The sequence below is a fragment of the Callospermophilus lateralis genome, chromosome 5 (assembly GCF_048772815.1).
Source record: "Callospermophilus lateralis isolate mCalLat2 chromosome 5, mCalLat2.hap1, whole genome shotgun sequence".
In the NCBI taxonomy this organism is placed as follows: Eukaryota; Metazoa; Chordata; class Mammalia; order Rodentia; family Sciuridae; genus Callospermophilus; species Callospermophilus lateralis.
Window position 1 is genome coordinate 9,469,980 of NC_135309.1, and position 14,968 is coordinate 9,484,947.

The 14,968-nt window shown below is 40.9% G+C and overlaps 1 protein-coding gene across 1 annotated transcript; it reads left to right on the forward strand.

Moving 5' to 3' along the window:
- The first annotated feature begins 8,345 nt into the window (after window positions 1-8,345).
- Window positions 8,346-9,284, forward strand: LOC143398946 (olfactory receptor 2L13-like). The gene has a single exon (XM_076855650.1). It carries the CDS (start codon window positions 8,346-8,348, stop codon window positions 9,282-9,284), a length of 939 nt encoding a protein of 312 aa, XP_076711765.1.
- The last annotated feature ends 5,684 nt before the right edge of the window (window positions 9,285-14,968 follow it).

Consider the following 14,968-nt stretch of genomic DNA (forward strand, 5'->3'; position numbering starts at 1 on the left):
AGGTGGTGGGTTCTTTTCTCCCTCACTGGGGAAAAACTGGTTCCTTTCATGTATTTACTTTGTCAGCTTTTTTTCTTTTTAGCTGCCATTTCAGGAGGTCTTAGAGGCTGCTATGGTTTGATCTAACATCAGCTTGGACTGTCCGTCTAGACAGGCTCTCAACCAAGGGGGCTGTTTCTGTTAGTACCTCTTGCCAGCAATCAATATAAGGGAACTGGTTTGGGTGTCCAGGTGTTCCAACAACTATTAAAAAGAACTCAGCAATGATTCTATCATTTAAAGATTCTTCTGATGTCCAGATCACACCTAAGTTGGGTCATTCTAGTTCACAGAGAGTATGCAACCTTTGTGGAGTGAGTTTCACCCCATAGTCTCCCTTAAAATTCTAAACATACATTCCAAGGTGTTCAAGGAATAAAGTTTACTTTGTGTACCTCCCATGTTACACCCTTCATCTGTGTCACACACTTATGAAAATACTTGCTTTGTCTGTCTTCTCCCATTCCCATCATGGAAATTTAGAGTCCTTTTACCTTGCAGGTCAGTATGAACCCCTGGACCTAATACCCACATCATCCACCTTAATACCCATCATACCCACATTACCCACCTTAATATGGAGCAGCTACCATCTCTACCAACTGAAAAATATCCTGAACTTTACCTCAGGTTGTTTGATTTTTACATTAGTTTGAAGAGTATGATTAAATTTCCTACCAGCACACATTTTCTTTAACAAATTGTTTACATGCTTAATGAGGCTAATCCAGCTGAAAGAGAAATGGAAAGGGAAGATGCAGAAAAGATGATCTCCTTGCAGAAAATGATGGTGCACCTAGGATGGAGTAGGCCACTTCTTGCACTGTCAATGGTGAAAAGGCTGAGTGTGTGGGTCCAGAGAGAAGGAGGCTGATACACTTAATGTCAGGAGATTTGAACTCTGACTGTACTTTCTCACTAAATCCATTTATATCAAAGTTAAGTCAAGGAAACATGGAAGAGTGTTGGATTTTGCAAAAAAACATGCTTGATTAGATTTTAGAGAATAAGAATGTTTTGTGACATGCCAAATAACCAATATGATATTTGTGTTATTAAATTCAAACTAAGAAGTGTCATTATGGCTTGCACAGTTCTGCAGCCATGTTTCATTGCTCCAGGTCATCTGTGAAGCCTGGAAACAGGCTGAGGATAGGCTGGGCTGGAGTTCTGCAGGCAGATGCAGTAGGCACAACTCTGCACAAGGAGGAGGGAGGAAGTATTTGTAAAAGATAAGCAATAATAATGACATTAATTTATTTATAATATATGCACTCCTGAAATTTGAAATAATGAAACTCATTTGTTAAAGTTTTGTAATTCATTATATTTCCATAATATGATTTACTAGTATTTATTTAATACAATCTCATTAAATAATTCTGTCATCTCATAATATAATAAAACACTCCAGGTCAAAAACAACATGGAAGCACACCTCACAGTTTTATCACTCTGGATTCAATAAGATAGTAAGAGATCCTCACATCTAGTAAGACAATCAATAAGATAGTGAGAGATTACCATCTCTGCAACAAATCCTCTTCAAACATTGGGAATGTATACTTCAAATTAGTTCTCATAATGTTCTTCCAATTAGTCTTATTTTAATGATTTTTTTTCAATGAACTAATATTTTAAGTGTTTAATCCCTTCTCAGTCATCTAGTCAGTAGTGGACTTGGTAGGATAGATTTATTTAATCTGAATTTAAATGTTATTTTTTCACATTTTGTCTAAATCAAATTTTTATGTTAGTAAATTTTTTACTGGTTTATCACAAAACTATCATCTACTTTGGCTCAAATAGAAGAATGTATGTGTCAGAGCATAATTTATTTTAGTCACATTAGATCCAATAATTTCCTCTGGAAACTGACCAGATTGGAGAAGGTAATTGCTCCTGCAACTAATGTAGCTATTCTCCAGCAGAAGATTCCTACATCTGGTTGATCCTTAGGTCTCTAAATAAAAAAGAAGGAGATTCAATAACCATTACCTAACACCCTTTACAGCTCTTCATCCTGTTCTGAAATAGCTGGTTCCTCCCTCTTGAGACTAACCCTGGGCAGCAGGTCAAAGCTGAAGAGCTGAGTAGATTGGTGGATTTGCTCTAAGTTTGAACTGAGTTCATTTCCAAGTCAGCAAAGTCAGGTGAAATGGCCAGGCTCCTCTCCCTGTGGACTTGGACACTGGGGATCAATTAGAGGCAAAAGGAGAACATGTGAGGCTTGCTGGAGGAAGGTCCTGCACACCAGCTGCAGCAGCTCATCCTTCTGTCCTCCTTGTAGAACCTGAGTAAGTAAGGAATGTTTTACTGTTTCCACTTGAACAAGGTAACAGCAAAGGAAGATGTATGGACGAAGCTATAACTTAGGGGACCATGAACAAGGTCAAGAGCTTTGTGATTTCAGTATAAAGATGATGGCTAAAGGGGGGAGCAGTGAGCATGAATATGTTCTGAGAATTCTTTTCTGCTCAGTGGCAGGCCCTAGTTGCTTAGCCTGGAAGACTAAGGACGCACTGGTGTTTAAACCTTTTTGAAAAACTCAATAAATGTAAGCAGGGAATCCTTTAATTATAAACTTATTTCTCTACAAATACAAACTCATGAGTTTCAAATGAGATGAGACAAAATGATATTATTGAGCTGAGCTGTTGATCTCTGTTAGCTTTAACTAATGGAGACCTTGTGGAGATGTGGTTTTCCTTTCAAAAGAAAACACTTTCTACTGTACAAAGAGTAAGTCATTACATGACAGATTGGGAAAGTTAAGGGTAAACATAAAAGTAAAATGAGGTGATGGGTATGGTGGTGCATGCCTTAATTCCAGTGGCTCTGGAGACTGATGCAAGAGGATCACAAGTTTAAAGCAAGCCTCGGCAATTTAGCAAGGCCCTAAGCAATTCAGCCAGAACTCGTCTCAAAATAAAAATAAAAAGGGATGGGGATGTACTTAGTGGTTAAGCACTGTGTTCAATGCCAGGCACCAAATACAGAAAAAAAAGTAAAATAAGATGATATGAACTTTCAAATTTCCACATTGTGCTTTTCTCCAGGGCTGTGACCTTAATTGAGATAATGTATTTCTCTGGGTCTGAGTCTCCTCTATATTTGAGGTATGGAAGGAAGAGGGGAGATGGATACACCTTCAGGCCCCACTATATGCTGGACACACAAAGCTCTCTTACCCCTTTCTCCACAGGTCTCACCTGAGGTTGCTGGGACTGAGTTAGCAGAGGCTCAACTAGTTTCTCATTGGTCATGGTATGAGTGTCTGTAATACTGTTAAAAATGTGTATTACTTGTAAACTTTGCAACATAAATTTGGGTTTCTACAGTTGCTTCACTTACCTCTGTTAGGACCTGTCAAATGCAGGGTTTTTTAACTACAGAATTGAGCAACATGCCTGGAATGATGATTAAGAGAGACACTGATCTGTAGCCACAGAAACAATATTCTTCAAGTTATAAAGTTACTAAAAGGTGGTGTTTTATGTAAAGCTGAAGCATAAAAATAAATCCCATCTTTGATAAAGAAACTTGTTGGTCATCAATGAAAAAAGACCCTCAGGACAAACTCCAATGTCCTAGATTATAACACCTTCAAATCCAAGATGTAGGACACTGAAAGTAAATATTCTTATCAATTACCTGACAACAGAAAAGTTTTCAACTTTGGAAAAAAAATAATTATTGCAGTAATTATCATTAAACAATTTTATGACATGAATTACTTAGGAGAATCTCATTTTTAACACAGGTCTCCCTCCAAAATGACTGGGCCATTGAGATATACATTTACAGCAGACTGTGTGTTCAGGTCTTGACATTGCACGGGCTGCTAGGTCCTTTATTCCTCTGCAATTATACCTTTACTAAACAAAGAAGAAAGTACCTTCATTTCTATGGTGTGCAGGGTAAACATTAATTTATAAAATGATCTGGTCAGATTCTGTTAATTTGGTCTATATCACTAATTTACTCCTAAGCTTATTATTTGGTTCAGTCAATCAGCAGATATACTGACAGCACAATATGCAATAGCCCCTGAGCCAGGGGACACACAGAGGAGTCAATAGGTCCCACCCTGTCCCTAAGCAGCACCCAGCTATGCTGATATGCTCAGGCCTCAGGGTTCCCTTGCTTGCTTGACTACCTTTTCTAAACCCAGGTTAGCCCCAGTTGTCCTCATTGCCCTCTGCCCAGTCTCTGTAACAGGCTCCTCCTCTCACCTCTCTGATCAACCAGAGCCTCCTGAGTAAGCTCTAGAAGGGAACCTGACCCCATGCCACATCTACTGGCCTCTCACCTGTCTAGAGCAGAGTCTGAATCCTCACTCCTCCCTCACCCTTGCCTAGGGCCTGAGCTTCCAGAGCCCTCTTGTCTCTGCTGCTGCCCTGATGATTCAGGCAGGCTCTTTCCAGGGCTGGTCCTGCTCCTCAGTCTGTGCAGAGTGGTATAGGAACTGAGGGCTCTAATTGCGCCTCGTTGTAGGGCTTCCTCAGTGCTGCTGCCCAGCTGTCCCTCTGTCCTTATTCCCTGATTGATTTCTTTTACCCTTAGGAATGGTTGTGTGACCACAGAGCATGTGTGAGCTGCTGCTCTATTGTCTGTCACCCACTAAATACTAAATCCAGACAGTGGAATCTTCTGTATTTTATCTATTAGGGTAAGTCAATACCCAGCAGCTCTGGCACAAAATGGAAGGAGTGAACACATTTAAGGAATGAGTTTGTCATGAAGATCATTGTCTGGTGTTTTCTCATTTTCACTGAAGCTGAGTGTTTTGTTTCCAAAAGTTTTTAGAAGAGCTGTTTGTGATCCCATCTCTCCCATATGCCCAACACATCCATTCATCTGTCCAGTACCCAAACGTGTTTTTATTCCTAAAATTTGTCAATTAGAAAGCTCTAAAATGCTTTTCATTTTTTATTAGATGTCCTTTTCCAAAATGTTACTTGTGTTTACCAGTTATATGAAGCCAAAAATTTTGTTACTAAGTGTAAATTGTGACAACAAGCTATTAATCACTGTTGTTTCCTGTTGAAAAGCTGATAATCCAACATGATAAAACTTTATATCTGAGACAGGATGCAACTTTTCAGATGGATGTGTACAAAACTGTAAAGCAGCATATCTCATACCAAGGCTAGAGGTGAAAGGAGTTATAAAATATCATAATCAGAGTTCATACAAATGGGGGAAAATAAATGAAAGGTAGAATTCATTACCAGAAATGAGAAGACCTAAAGAAAAAAAGAGGGGGTATTAAAGTTGAGTTACAAATATAAACATTATTAGTTTAAATTTTATAGCACAACTCAAATATAAAGACTTGAAATTTTTTCAGTTTGAGAATGGTGTACCAAAATATTAACAATGGCAATCAACTTTAAAATATTTGAGTTAACTAATATTTCAGTAACATTAGAGAAATTAGGGTATAGTGGAATTTAGACTACCTGACCCTAGACTACTTGGTTAGCATCTGAGATCTGACAATTACTAATGATCTGAACTTTTGTAAATTAATCTTTCTGTGCCTCTGTTGTTTCACCTATAAAACAGTGATATTTTAACACCTCTTTGGGTTGTTGTCAGAATTAAATAAGTCAATAAGTATAAAGTACTTACATAAAAACATAAATACTAATAAGAATTGCATAAAAAAGTATAAAATATTTATCTAGGAGGGGAAGGTTACTCATTTTTCCCTCTTATTGGTTTCTTTACCTTTTCTCTCTTTTTAATGATGAACATCTAATTTCTGTTGCTTTACTTATGTAATTAAATCTGAAGAGAATAATTGAAAATACATATAAGATATAAATATTGAATGTACCACATTTAAGATTCTTTCCTAGTTGAACCACATAGTAACAGATTTTCCCCTCTGCCTGCCCCTTATGGAAACCAAACTTCAGAACTGGAAGAGGAAATAAGCATTCTGTCTAAGTTCCATGTGCTTTTACCTGTCTGAATTATAGAATTAGGCATGATCATAGAGACATACTAGGTGGATCACATAGGACACACAAAACCTTCACAGTTTAGAAACAATGCTCTGGATGGTGATTTACAGCACCTGAAAGACCACCAAAGCACCTGGAATATGACCCTGGTTTATTTCAATAACGGCAGTGGGGAGGAAAGAGCAGGAACTGAGGATTTGAAAAGGAAAGGTCACTGAGTACATAGTATCAAGCACACAGAAAATTTCTGAGTCACACACTCCATAAGTTTGGTAAACAGTCAGTGTTAAGTTGAGTGGTAACAATGCAGGGATCCTGGCTTCCTCAGGGGTCCTACTGAGTAGTTGTTCCATGTGCCTGAATGCTGGAGTGTTGACCCCATGTTTTCTTCTGGTGGTGCATAGTCCTGAGGAATGTTCCTGCCCAGAAGTGTCTAGGAAGGACTTTCTTGGTTGTTTAATTTGTATTGGTTCACATATAAGAAACCTTGGATTTCAAGTTGAGATGGTTACCATAGAGAACTGGAGCAGAAACTATAAATATTTAATTAGCATATCAAAATAAATTGAATAATTTTTCATATATTTGTTGGCCATTTGTATTTCTGTTTTTGAGAGGGTCTGTTTAATTCATTTGCCCACTTATTAATTGAGCTGTTTGATTGTTGTCTAAAACATTTTCCTCATTCTTTATATATTCTAGACACTAATCCTCTGGCAGAAGAATACCTCGGAAAGTTTTTCTCTCATCTCCTAGATTCTCTCGTCACATTCCTTGTTGATTATTTTGCTCTGAAGAAAGGTTTTAATTTGATGGCATGCCTTCATGAACTCTGGACATTATTTGTTGAGGTTTAAGGATCCTATTGAGTAGTTATTTTCTGTGTCTGTTTGCCTGTGTGTTGACCCCATGTTTTCTTCTAGGAGTTTAAGTTTCTGGTCTTATTCTTATGCTTAGTTCTCTTTTGTGTTGAACTTTAGGCTGTGTGAAGGGTAAAGTTCTTGTTTCATTTTTATACATATGCATAATCAGTTTTCCTATTGCAAATTTTTGAAAAAAAAAACTATCCTTTCTGCACTGTGTTTTTGGCATCTTTGTCAGGGATCAGATGAGAATAAGTGTCTGTCTTTGTCTCTGTGTCTTCTAGTCTGTATCAGTAACAATAGAAAAATGCAAATCAAAACTACTCTGAGATTTATCTCATACCATTCTGAATGACAGTCATCAAGAATACAAATAATAATAAACCCTAGAGAAGATGTGGAGGAAAAGAAACACTTTTACACTGTTGACATTATAAATTAGTTAACCATAATGAAAATCAGTATTGACATTTCTCAAGACTAGACATGGAACCACCCATTTGACTCAGCCCTGCCACTCTTCAGTATTTAAATGGAAGAACTAAATTCAACATATGATAGTGATACATGCATACCCATGGTTATGGCAGCATGATTCACAATATGCAAGCTATAGAACCAATGATGGTGTCCATCTATGGATGGATGATTTTAAAAAAATATGGTGGGGCTGGGGATGTGGCTCAAGCAGTAGCATGTTCACCTGGCATGCATGGGGTGCTGGGTTCGATGCTCAGCATCACATAAAAACAAAATAAAGATGTTGTGTCCACTGAAAACTAAAAAATTAGTATTAAAAATCAATCTCTCTCTCTCTTTCCCTCTCTCTCTCTCTCTCTCTCTTTCTTTCTCTAAAAACAAAGAAAATATGGTACACACAGAAGATGTATTTTTATTTAGCTAGGAAGAATAAATAACTTATGCCAATTGAAGGAAAATAGATGAAACAGGAATCCACTATGTTAAGTGAAAGGAGGAGAACTGAGAAGTTAAAAATCATGTTTTCATTCCCATGTGGAAGCCAGAGAAGAAAAAAAATCCAGAGGAAAAGGAATTCCATGAAAACAACAGGAAGATCAGAAGAGGAAAGGGATTGGGGGGTAAAGGCAGAGAGAAAAGAGGGAAATACTAGGGAGTGATGTCAGCCATATTACATGGCTATATTATGTATATATATATAATATGTTACTACAAATACAATCATTATGTACAAGTATAATGTACCAATTAAAAATGGAAAAAGATACAAAAAAATGAGCTACTACTACAAATTAGTTATCTGAATTACACAGATACTTTTATTTAAAAGTCCAATGAGCAAAGCTGTGATGTTTTAGGATTACCAATTCATTCTAAACAAACAGTAGTAAATATAATTTCTTTTATTCTCCTCTTATTTTGTCATGTTCATTGCTTAATTTTTGTTTTTATTTTCATTTCACAAAAAAATTTAAAGCAGTGCATTTTCATGGAGAAATGGAATGAAACATCAAATGATTTTACTTTGTTGGGGTTGTTTCCTCAAAACCAAACTGGCCTACTTCTCTTGCTCCTGATCATCTTTGTGTTTGTTCTCGCCTGTTTGGGGAATTCAGGAATGACTGCCCTCATCTTCTTGGACCCACGGCTCCACACCCCCATGTACTTTCTCCTCAGCCAGCTCTCCCTCATGGACCTGATGTACATTTCCTCCACGGTCCCCAAGATGGCCATCAACTTCCTCTCTGGCCAGAAGAGCATCTCCTTCCTGGGCTGTGGTGTGCAAAGCTTCTTCTTCCTGACCATGGCTGGCTCAGAAGGTTTAATCCTGGCCTCCATGGCCTATGACCGCTTTGTGGCCATCTGCAACCCCCTCCACTACCCCATCCGCATGAGTAAGAGGTTGTGTGGGAAGATGATCCTGGGGTCCTGGACACTGGGCTCCATCAACTCCATGGCACATACTATCTATGCCCTTCATCTTCCTTATTGCAGGTCCAGGGCCATCAATCATTTCTTCTGTGATGTGCCTGCCATGTTGCCACTGGCCTGTGTAGATACCTGGGTCTATGAGTACATGGTGTTTGTGAGCACAAGCCTGTTTCTCCTTGTTCCTTTCCTTGGCATCAATGCCTCCTATGGACGGGTCCTTTTTGCTGTCTTCCACATGCACTCAAAAGAGGGAAGAAAAAAGGCCTTCACCACATGCTCAGCACATTTAACTGTGGTGACATTTTACTACACACCTTTTGTCTACACTTACCTCCGTCCCAGGAGTCTCCGCTCCCCAGCAGAGGATAAGATCCTTGCAGTCTTCTACACCATCCTCACCCCCATGCTCAATCCCATCATCTACAGCCTAAGAAACAAAGAGGTGCTGGGGGCCATGAGAAGAGTGTGTGGGATGCTCTCCCTCAGGAAGAAGTGAGCACGGTTGTCCCTGCTTCTCTGCATGGCTTCTCTCCATACAGACTGAAAAAAATCTAGAGCACTGCTGACCTATTAGATGTATAATGTAATCGACATCTATAATTAGATTTCTAGTGACACTTTTGTCAGTAAAATTAATTTAACTAATATATTGATCAATATAAACAAACATAATAATAATTAATGACTTTAATGGAAAACATTAAATTAACAATGGGGATATTAATCACATTTTATTTTGTGCCATTATAAGTTATCATATACCTTATATGTTCTTCTAAAGTAATAATGTTCATACTGATGTTGATATGTAATCACATCTAAATGCTTTGAATGAAATTCTATTGTCTGTATACTTTGTTTTTCTTCTATTTTGTCAATTATGTGTCTAATTCTTACTTATAGCCCCCAAGCCCTAGCAACTTGGACTATAAACCCTTCAAGTGTCCCACAAACACATGGGGCCAGTGTCTACAAAATTACAGGACTTCTGGGAGAATCAAATTCCTCTCCGTCAGAGAAGTTGATGGGATCAGATGTATTAACACCTCACCATCCATAATCACATCCCTGAGACAAACTAGTTTTTCAAGTTCAGGCCACTCCCTAACAGGTGGCCTGGACCCTCCCTTACCACAGAAGCTATCACAACTCAGTTACCCTGGCAACCAAACAAAAATATCACCAAAAAGATAATTTGCTGATGTCTTGAAAGGGTGCTAAAACAAGTAAGTTGGCAGAAAACTGAGGCACATTCAGGGACCCAATGTCCTCAGTGAGCACCACCCCATCTCTGGAGGAGGTCCATGCACTTCCTATGCTGTCAGTAAAAAGTCAGAAGGTGGACTTGGGCAGAACTGTGGAAATTTCCCTGGTACTCAGTAAAACTGGAAGGCAGAAAGGCATGTTGTCCCACTCCTATCTGAGAGAACCATCTCTCTTCCTTGAGACTGTCCCTTTTCTCTTCCCTATCCCTTATAATAAAATCATAACTGCTACTTTGAGAACCTTGCCTAAAATCTTTCAGACTTGATGGCAAAAATTGGGGCTTGAAGGGGGCTTCCTAGGGCCCCAGTTTCCCTGATGATTCCTGGTCTGAAACACTTAAGAGTTAGGCAAACCACGATGGTTACCTGCCTGGTCCTGGCCTGCCTTGGTGGTCTCACTGAATTTCTTCCCCACCCGAATCTTGTCTAGAGGACAGGCTGATGGAAGACAGAGTCCCTCTTCAGGGGCTGATGAATTTGCTGGCAGAGTGACCACCAGACCACCTCATATTTCATCAATATAACCCACATGAATATTTCCCCTTTCAGAGGTCTGCCCACTCATGTCTTTTACCCTACTTTGATTGGGAAAAGGGGAAAGAGGGCACATAGGGACAGGAAAGATGGTGGATGGACATTAATAACCAAGGTACATGTATGACTGTACATATGGTGCGACACTACATTGTGTACAATCAGAGAAAGGAGAAGTTGTGCTGCACTTGGGTACAATGAATCAAATGCATTCTGCTGTCATATGCCTACATTAAAAAAATAATTTAAAAAATCACTACCCCATTTCGGGGGGGGGGTTTCACTTGGGAGTTTATCTCTGCTTACCCTCTTCTTGGCAAAAATAAAAGTCTCCTTGGCTGCTCATTTGGCACTTGGTCTTGTTTTGGCTTCCAAAATTGCAAGAGGGGAAAATGACCTTTGAGGTCCAAAACTGGTGATGCTTTGTTCTTTCAGGAGCATATTGGAAAGCAGGAAGTTTGGACATCCCCAGCTGCCTGGGGATAAAGAGCATGGAGTCTACTCAGATCACCACTGAGATCTTTCTAAACCAAGGAGGGTTTCCAGGAGTCCAGGGATCTCTGCCCCATTCCCAGGAACCTCGCCCTGGACTGGCTCAGCTCCAGCAGGACTCCTGGGTTTCATTTTGGGGAGGGTCTCACAGGAAGGCACCTGTACCTCACTCTCAGCCTAGCCACACCCTTAATTATTTAAACAGGGGACTTACATATTTACACCTGTGTTCCCTGAAGCCCAGGAAGCCCATCCAGAGAGCTCTGATTTGCTTCCACTTAAACTCACAATGGCGCTGTTACCTTGTGGTGTGAAGAGGAGGAAATGAGAAGAGGGCTGGGACAGGAATAGACCAAGGAGGTCTGGGAAGGCACAGGGATGGGAAGGGCTGTGGTGGCAGAGGAGCCTGTGCCATATTCTCACACCTCATTTCCCTGGTCTTGTGATGTTGTCTTCGCTCTTCCCAAGAGTTGTCTGCCCTTAGGGCAAAGGTGACCTGCCCCTAGGTCCTCAAACTGTGAACTGAGTCCCAGGAGTGAATGTCACCTGGGGGATGAAAGAAGTGCAGACCCTCATCCCTCCCAGGACCCCCTGAATCAGAGTGTGCCTCCCAGCTCTCAGGGGATCTATGTGCACAGGAAGTGGAGGAGTCCTGGGGAGAGTCTCTACCTGTCAAAGACTGAAAGACTTTTTCACTTTGAAAGTTTGCTGTGCAGTAGGAACCTCAGGGATTGGAATCAGAGAGGCCTTGGGTAAATCCTGGTTCTCCTCTCCTGAACAAATTTCCTGATGCAACCTCCAAATCTCAAGCACCAAGTGGGTACAGTGGGAAGGATGCCAGTCACACAGGCCTCTCAAAATGACAGAGGTGAGGTGAACTGGGAGCTCTGGAATCCTGGCAAACACCAGGTGCCTGGAAAACCCCTCTGAACTCAGCATTTGGTGCCATCCAGAAAGAGACAGTGGTTCACACCTAGAGTCCTGATAGATCTCAGAGATTCTAGATAAAGTGCTGAGAGCACTACTATGAACTAAAAACACACAACATAAGCAGGACTCAGAGTGGAGCTGCTTCCAGCATGGTCCTGGTATGAGTTGGTGGGGTCAGGTCTGGACATCTAGGGTATTGATGACAGACCCTGAGCAGTTCTTTCATAGAACTCAAAATGCTGATCTTAAACAGACTTCCAGAAGGCCAGCAATGCAAGGGTGCTGAGACCTGCAGGCTGACACCTCCTCTGCTCCACAGCTCATAGACCAGTAGTGGCCCACTGCAGTTGCCTCGGGCTGGATACATGACACTCCTCAGGCCCTCACTCTTTACCCCATCTCTGTGTCCCAGAAGCAACTTTCTCAGTGCCCCCTTCACCTCCTTGTTTCTGAGGGTGTAGATCAGGGGGTTCAGGAGGGGGGTGAGAATGTTGTAGAAGAGGGTGAGGAACTTGCCTGGTCCTGGGAGGAGCTGTGTCCTGTCTGCATGTACATGTAGATGATGTTCCCATAGAACAGGGAGACCACGGTGAGGTGGGAGCCACAGGTGTTGAAGATTCTATGTCTTCCTGAGGACGATTGGATTCTGAACACAGCCCTGACGATGTGGCCGTAGCACACCAAGATGAAGACCAGGGGAGACAGCACAATACCCATAGCCAGGATGAAGATGATGCCCTACACGGCAGCAGTTGCTGATGTGGGCCAACCAGATCAGGGTGGGCATCTCACACAGGAAGTGGTCCACGTTGTTTGGGCAACATTGAGGTGGCCACAACATCTTTGGTGACATGATCAAAGAAATGGCCATCCCACAACCCCAGGCCACCGACACCAAGCCCAGGCAGAGTCGTGGATGCATAATAGTCATGTAGTGAAGGGGCTTGCAGATGACCACAAACTTGCATAAGCCATGACAGCCAGCAGCAGACACTCCATTCCACCTAGGCCCAGGAACAGGAAGAGCTGGACCACACAGCCCACATAACTGATGGTCTTTTCGCAGCCACTCAGGTTGTGGAGCAGCTGGGGGCTGGAGCTGTTGGTCAAGCTGAGGTCCAGGAAGGACAGATGGGTGAGGAAGAAGTACATGGGCGTGTGAAGTCAGGGGTCTAGCAGAGACACCAGAATGATAGTGCTGTTGCCCACCAGGGTCAGCAGGTAGGCTACCAGAATGACCATAAAGAGGATCCTCTCCAGGAGAGAGTGTCAGAAAATCTCAGGAGAACATAGTAGCCCTGGTTGCTTCTGTTTTCCAGTCCATCTCTACTGCACCTGAGGAGAGGTGTCAACTCCAGTAGTGGCAATGGCTGATGCTGGGGAGTATGGACTACTGGTCAGGTATAAATGAGCACAGTGCAGATTTATTTACTCACTTACCCCCTAAACAGTGGTGTGGACTTTCTGCTATAATTATTATTAATATTATCCTCAATTTACAGAAAAGGAAACTGACACACCTGTGTATTAAGTAAATGTCGCATGTGGACTGGCAGAGCTGGTCTACACTCAGGGAATATGGCTGATATCTTAATCTTTATCCATCCTGGTGCTCTGTCATTCCAGAGAGGCAAGGCACAAACCTGCCAAGCTCCAACCTTTGCTTCCTCCAGAACCACAAGTTCCTGTCCAAACTTCAGAGGAACAAAAGATCACCTCAAAGAACCACCTGGTACGATTTAGGAAATACCATAAGCAGCTGATCCTTGAACATCGTGGGTACATGGGTACATTCATACAAAAATCTTTTGTACTAAATGTATTGTTAACATGTTTGGATACTTGAAAGATTTTGATAAACTCAAAGACCAAACATATGAATATTTAAATATTTGAGAGTCACAGTTTTCAGTATTACTGTGTTTTTAAACACAGCAGGTGGATTGCAAGTTCCAAGCCAGTCTCAGCAACTTAGCAAGGTCCTCAACATCTTAGGGAGATCATGTTTCAAAATTAAAAGAAAAAAGAAGGGCTTGGGATGTAACTAGTGCTTAAGTACCCCATGGTTCAATCCCCAGTACCAATTTTAAAAAAATGTCAGGAACAACAGAAACAAACAAAGAAAAATTTTCTATCCTTATAAATTTTAGTTTTAATTTACACAGACATTTTGGAATCCAAATGACTCCTAGAAAACAGAATCATTTACATTTGAAATTTTTCTCCAGGCACACAATACATAAAGGAGTTCTTTCTGCCACAGGAACCAATGCCACAGTTTTCTCTCTTTGTCTTTTTCCCATTCCATGTTAGAATAATTGCCATGGTTCTTGCCTTCATTGAAAGATCAACTTGAGCTTTTGTCATCAGTGGTCACCTGAGCTGGACATTGGATCTCTGATTCCCTAAAATCTAAGTACTTAGTGTGCCTATAACAGGGCATATTAGTTTTAAAATCCAATGTCTCACAAGCAGCCGTGTGAATACTGTTACTATGACCTATCCTTTGTAATCTATCTGCCTGGCCAATTTCATGAGCCACCAGTCACATGTTCAGCTCCTTCCTGGAGGTGACTCTCCATCCAATTTAATGCCCACATTCCACAAACCCATGGGCTGTCTTGAGGTCCCTTGTCCTGAAAGTCCTGGAGTTATTCAGCACATCTAGGTGAAGTTTGACTAAGTGACAATTTCTATTAATTCTGCCTCATGGATGTTAGGCACTATTCATGTGTACACATTCAACCTGATTTTTCTGTGCATCTGAAGATTTTATGGGCCACCAGATAGCTTTCAGAATCTTCTTTTTTTTTGTATGGGGGGGATTGATTACTTGTTTTTCTTTCAATTAAGAACCCTGGGTGTTGCAATCATACTGTAAATGTCAGTTTAACTGTGTCTGGGAAGTACTTGAAAAAGTAAGGACAGTGACTGTAGAGCTGGCTGAAAAGTAAAATTG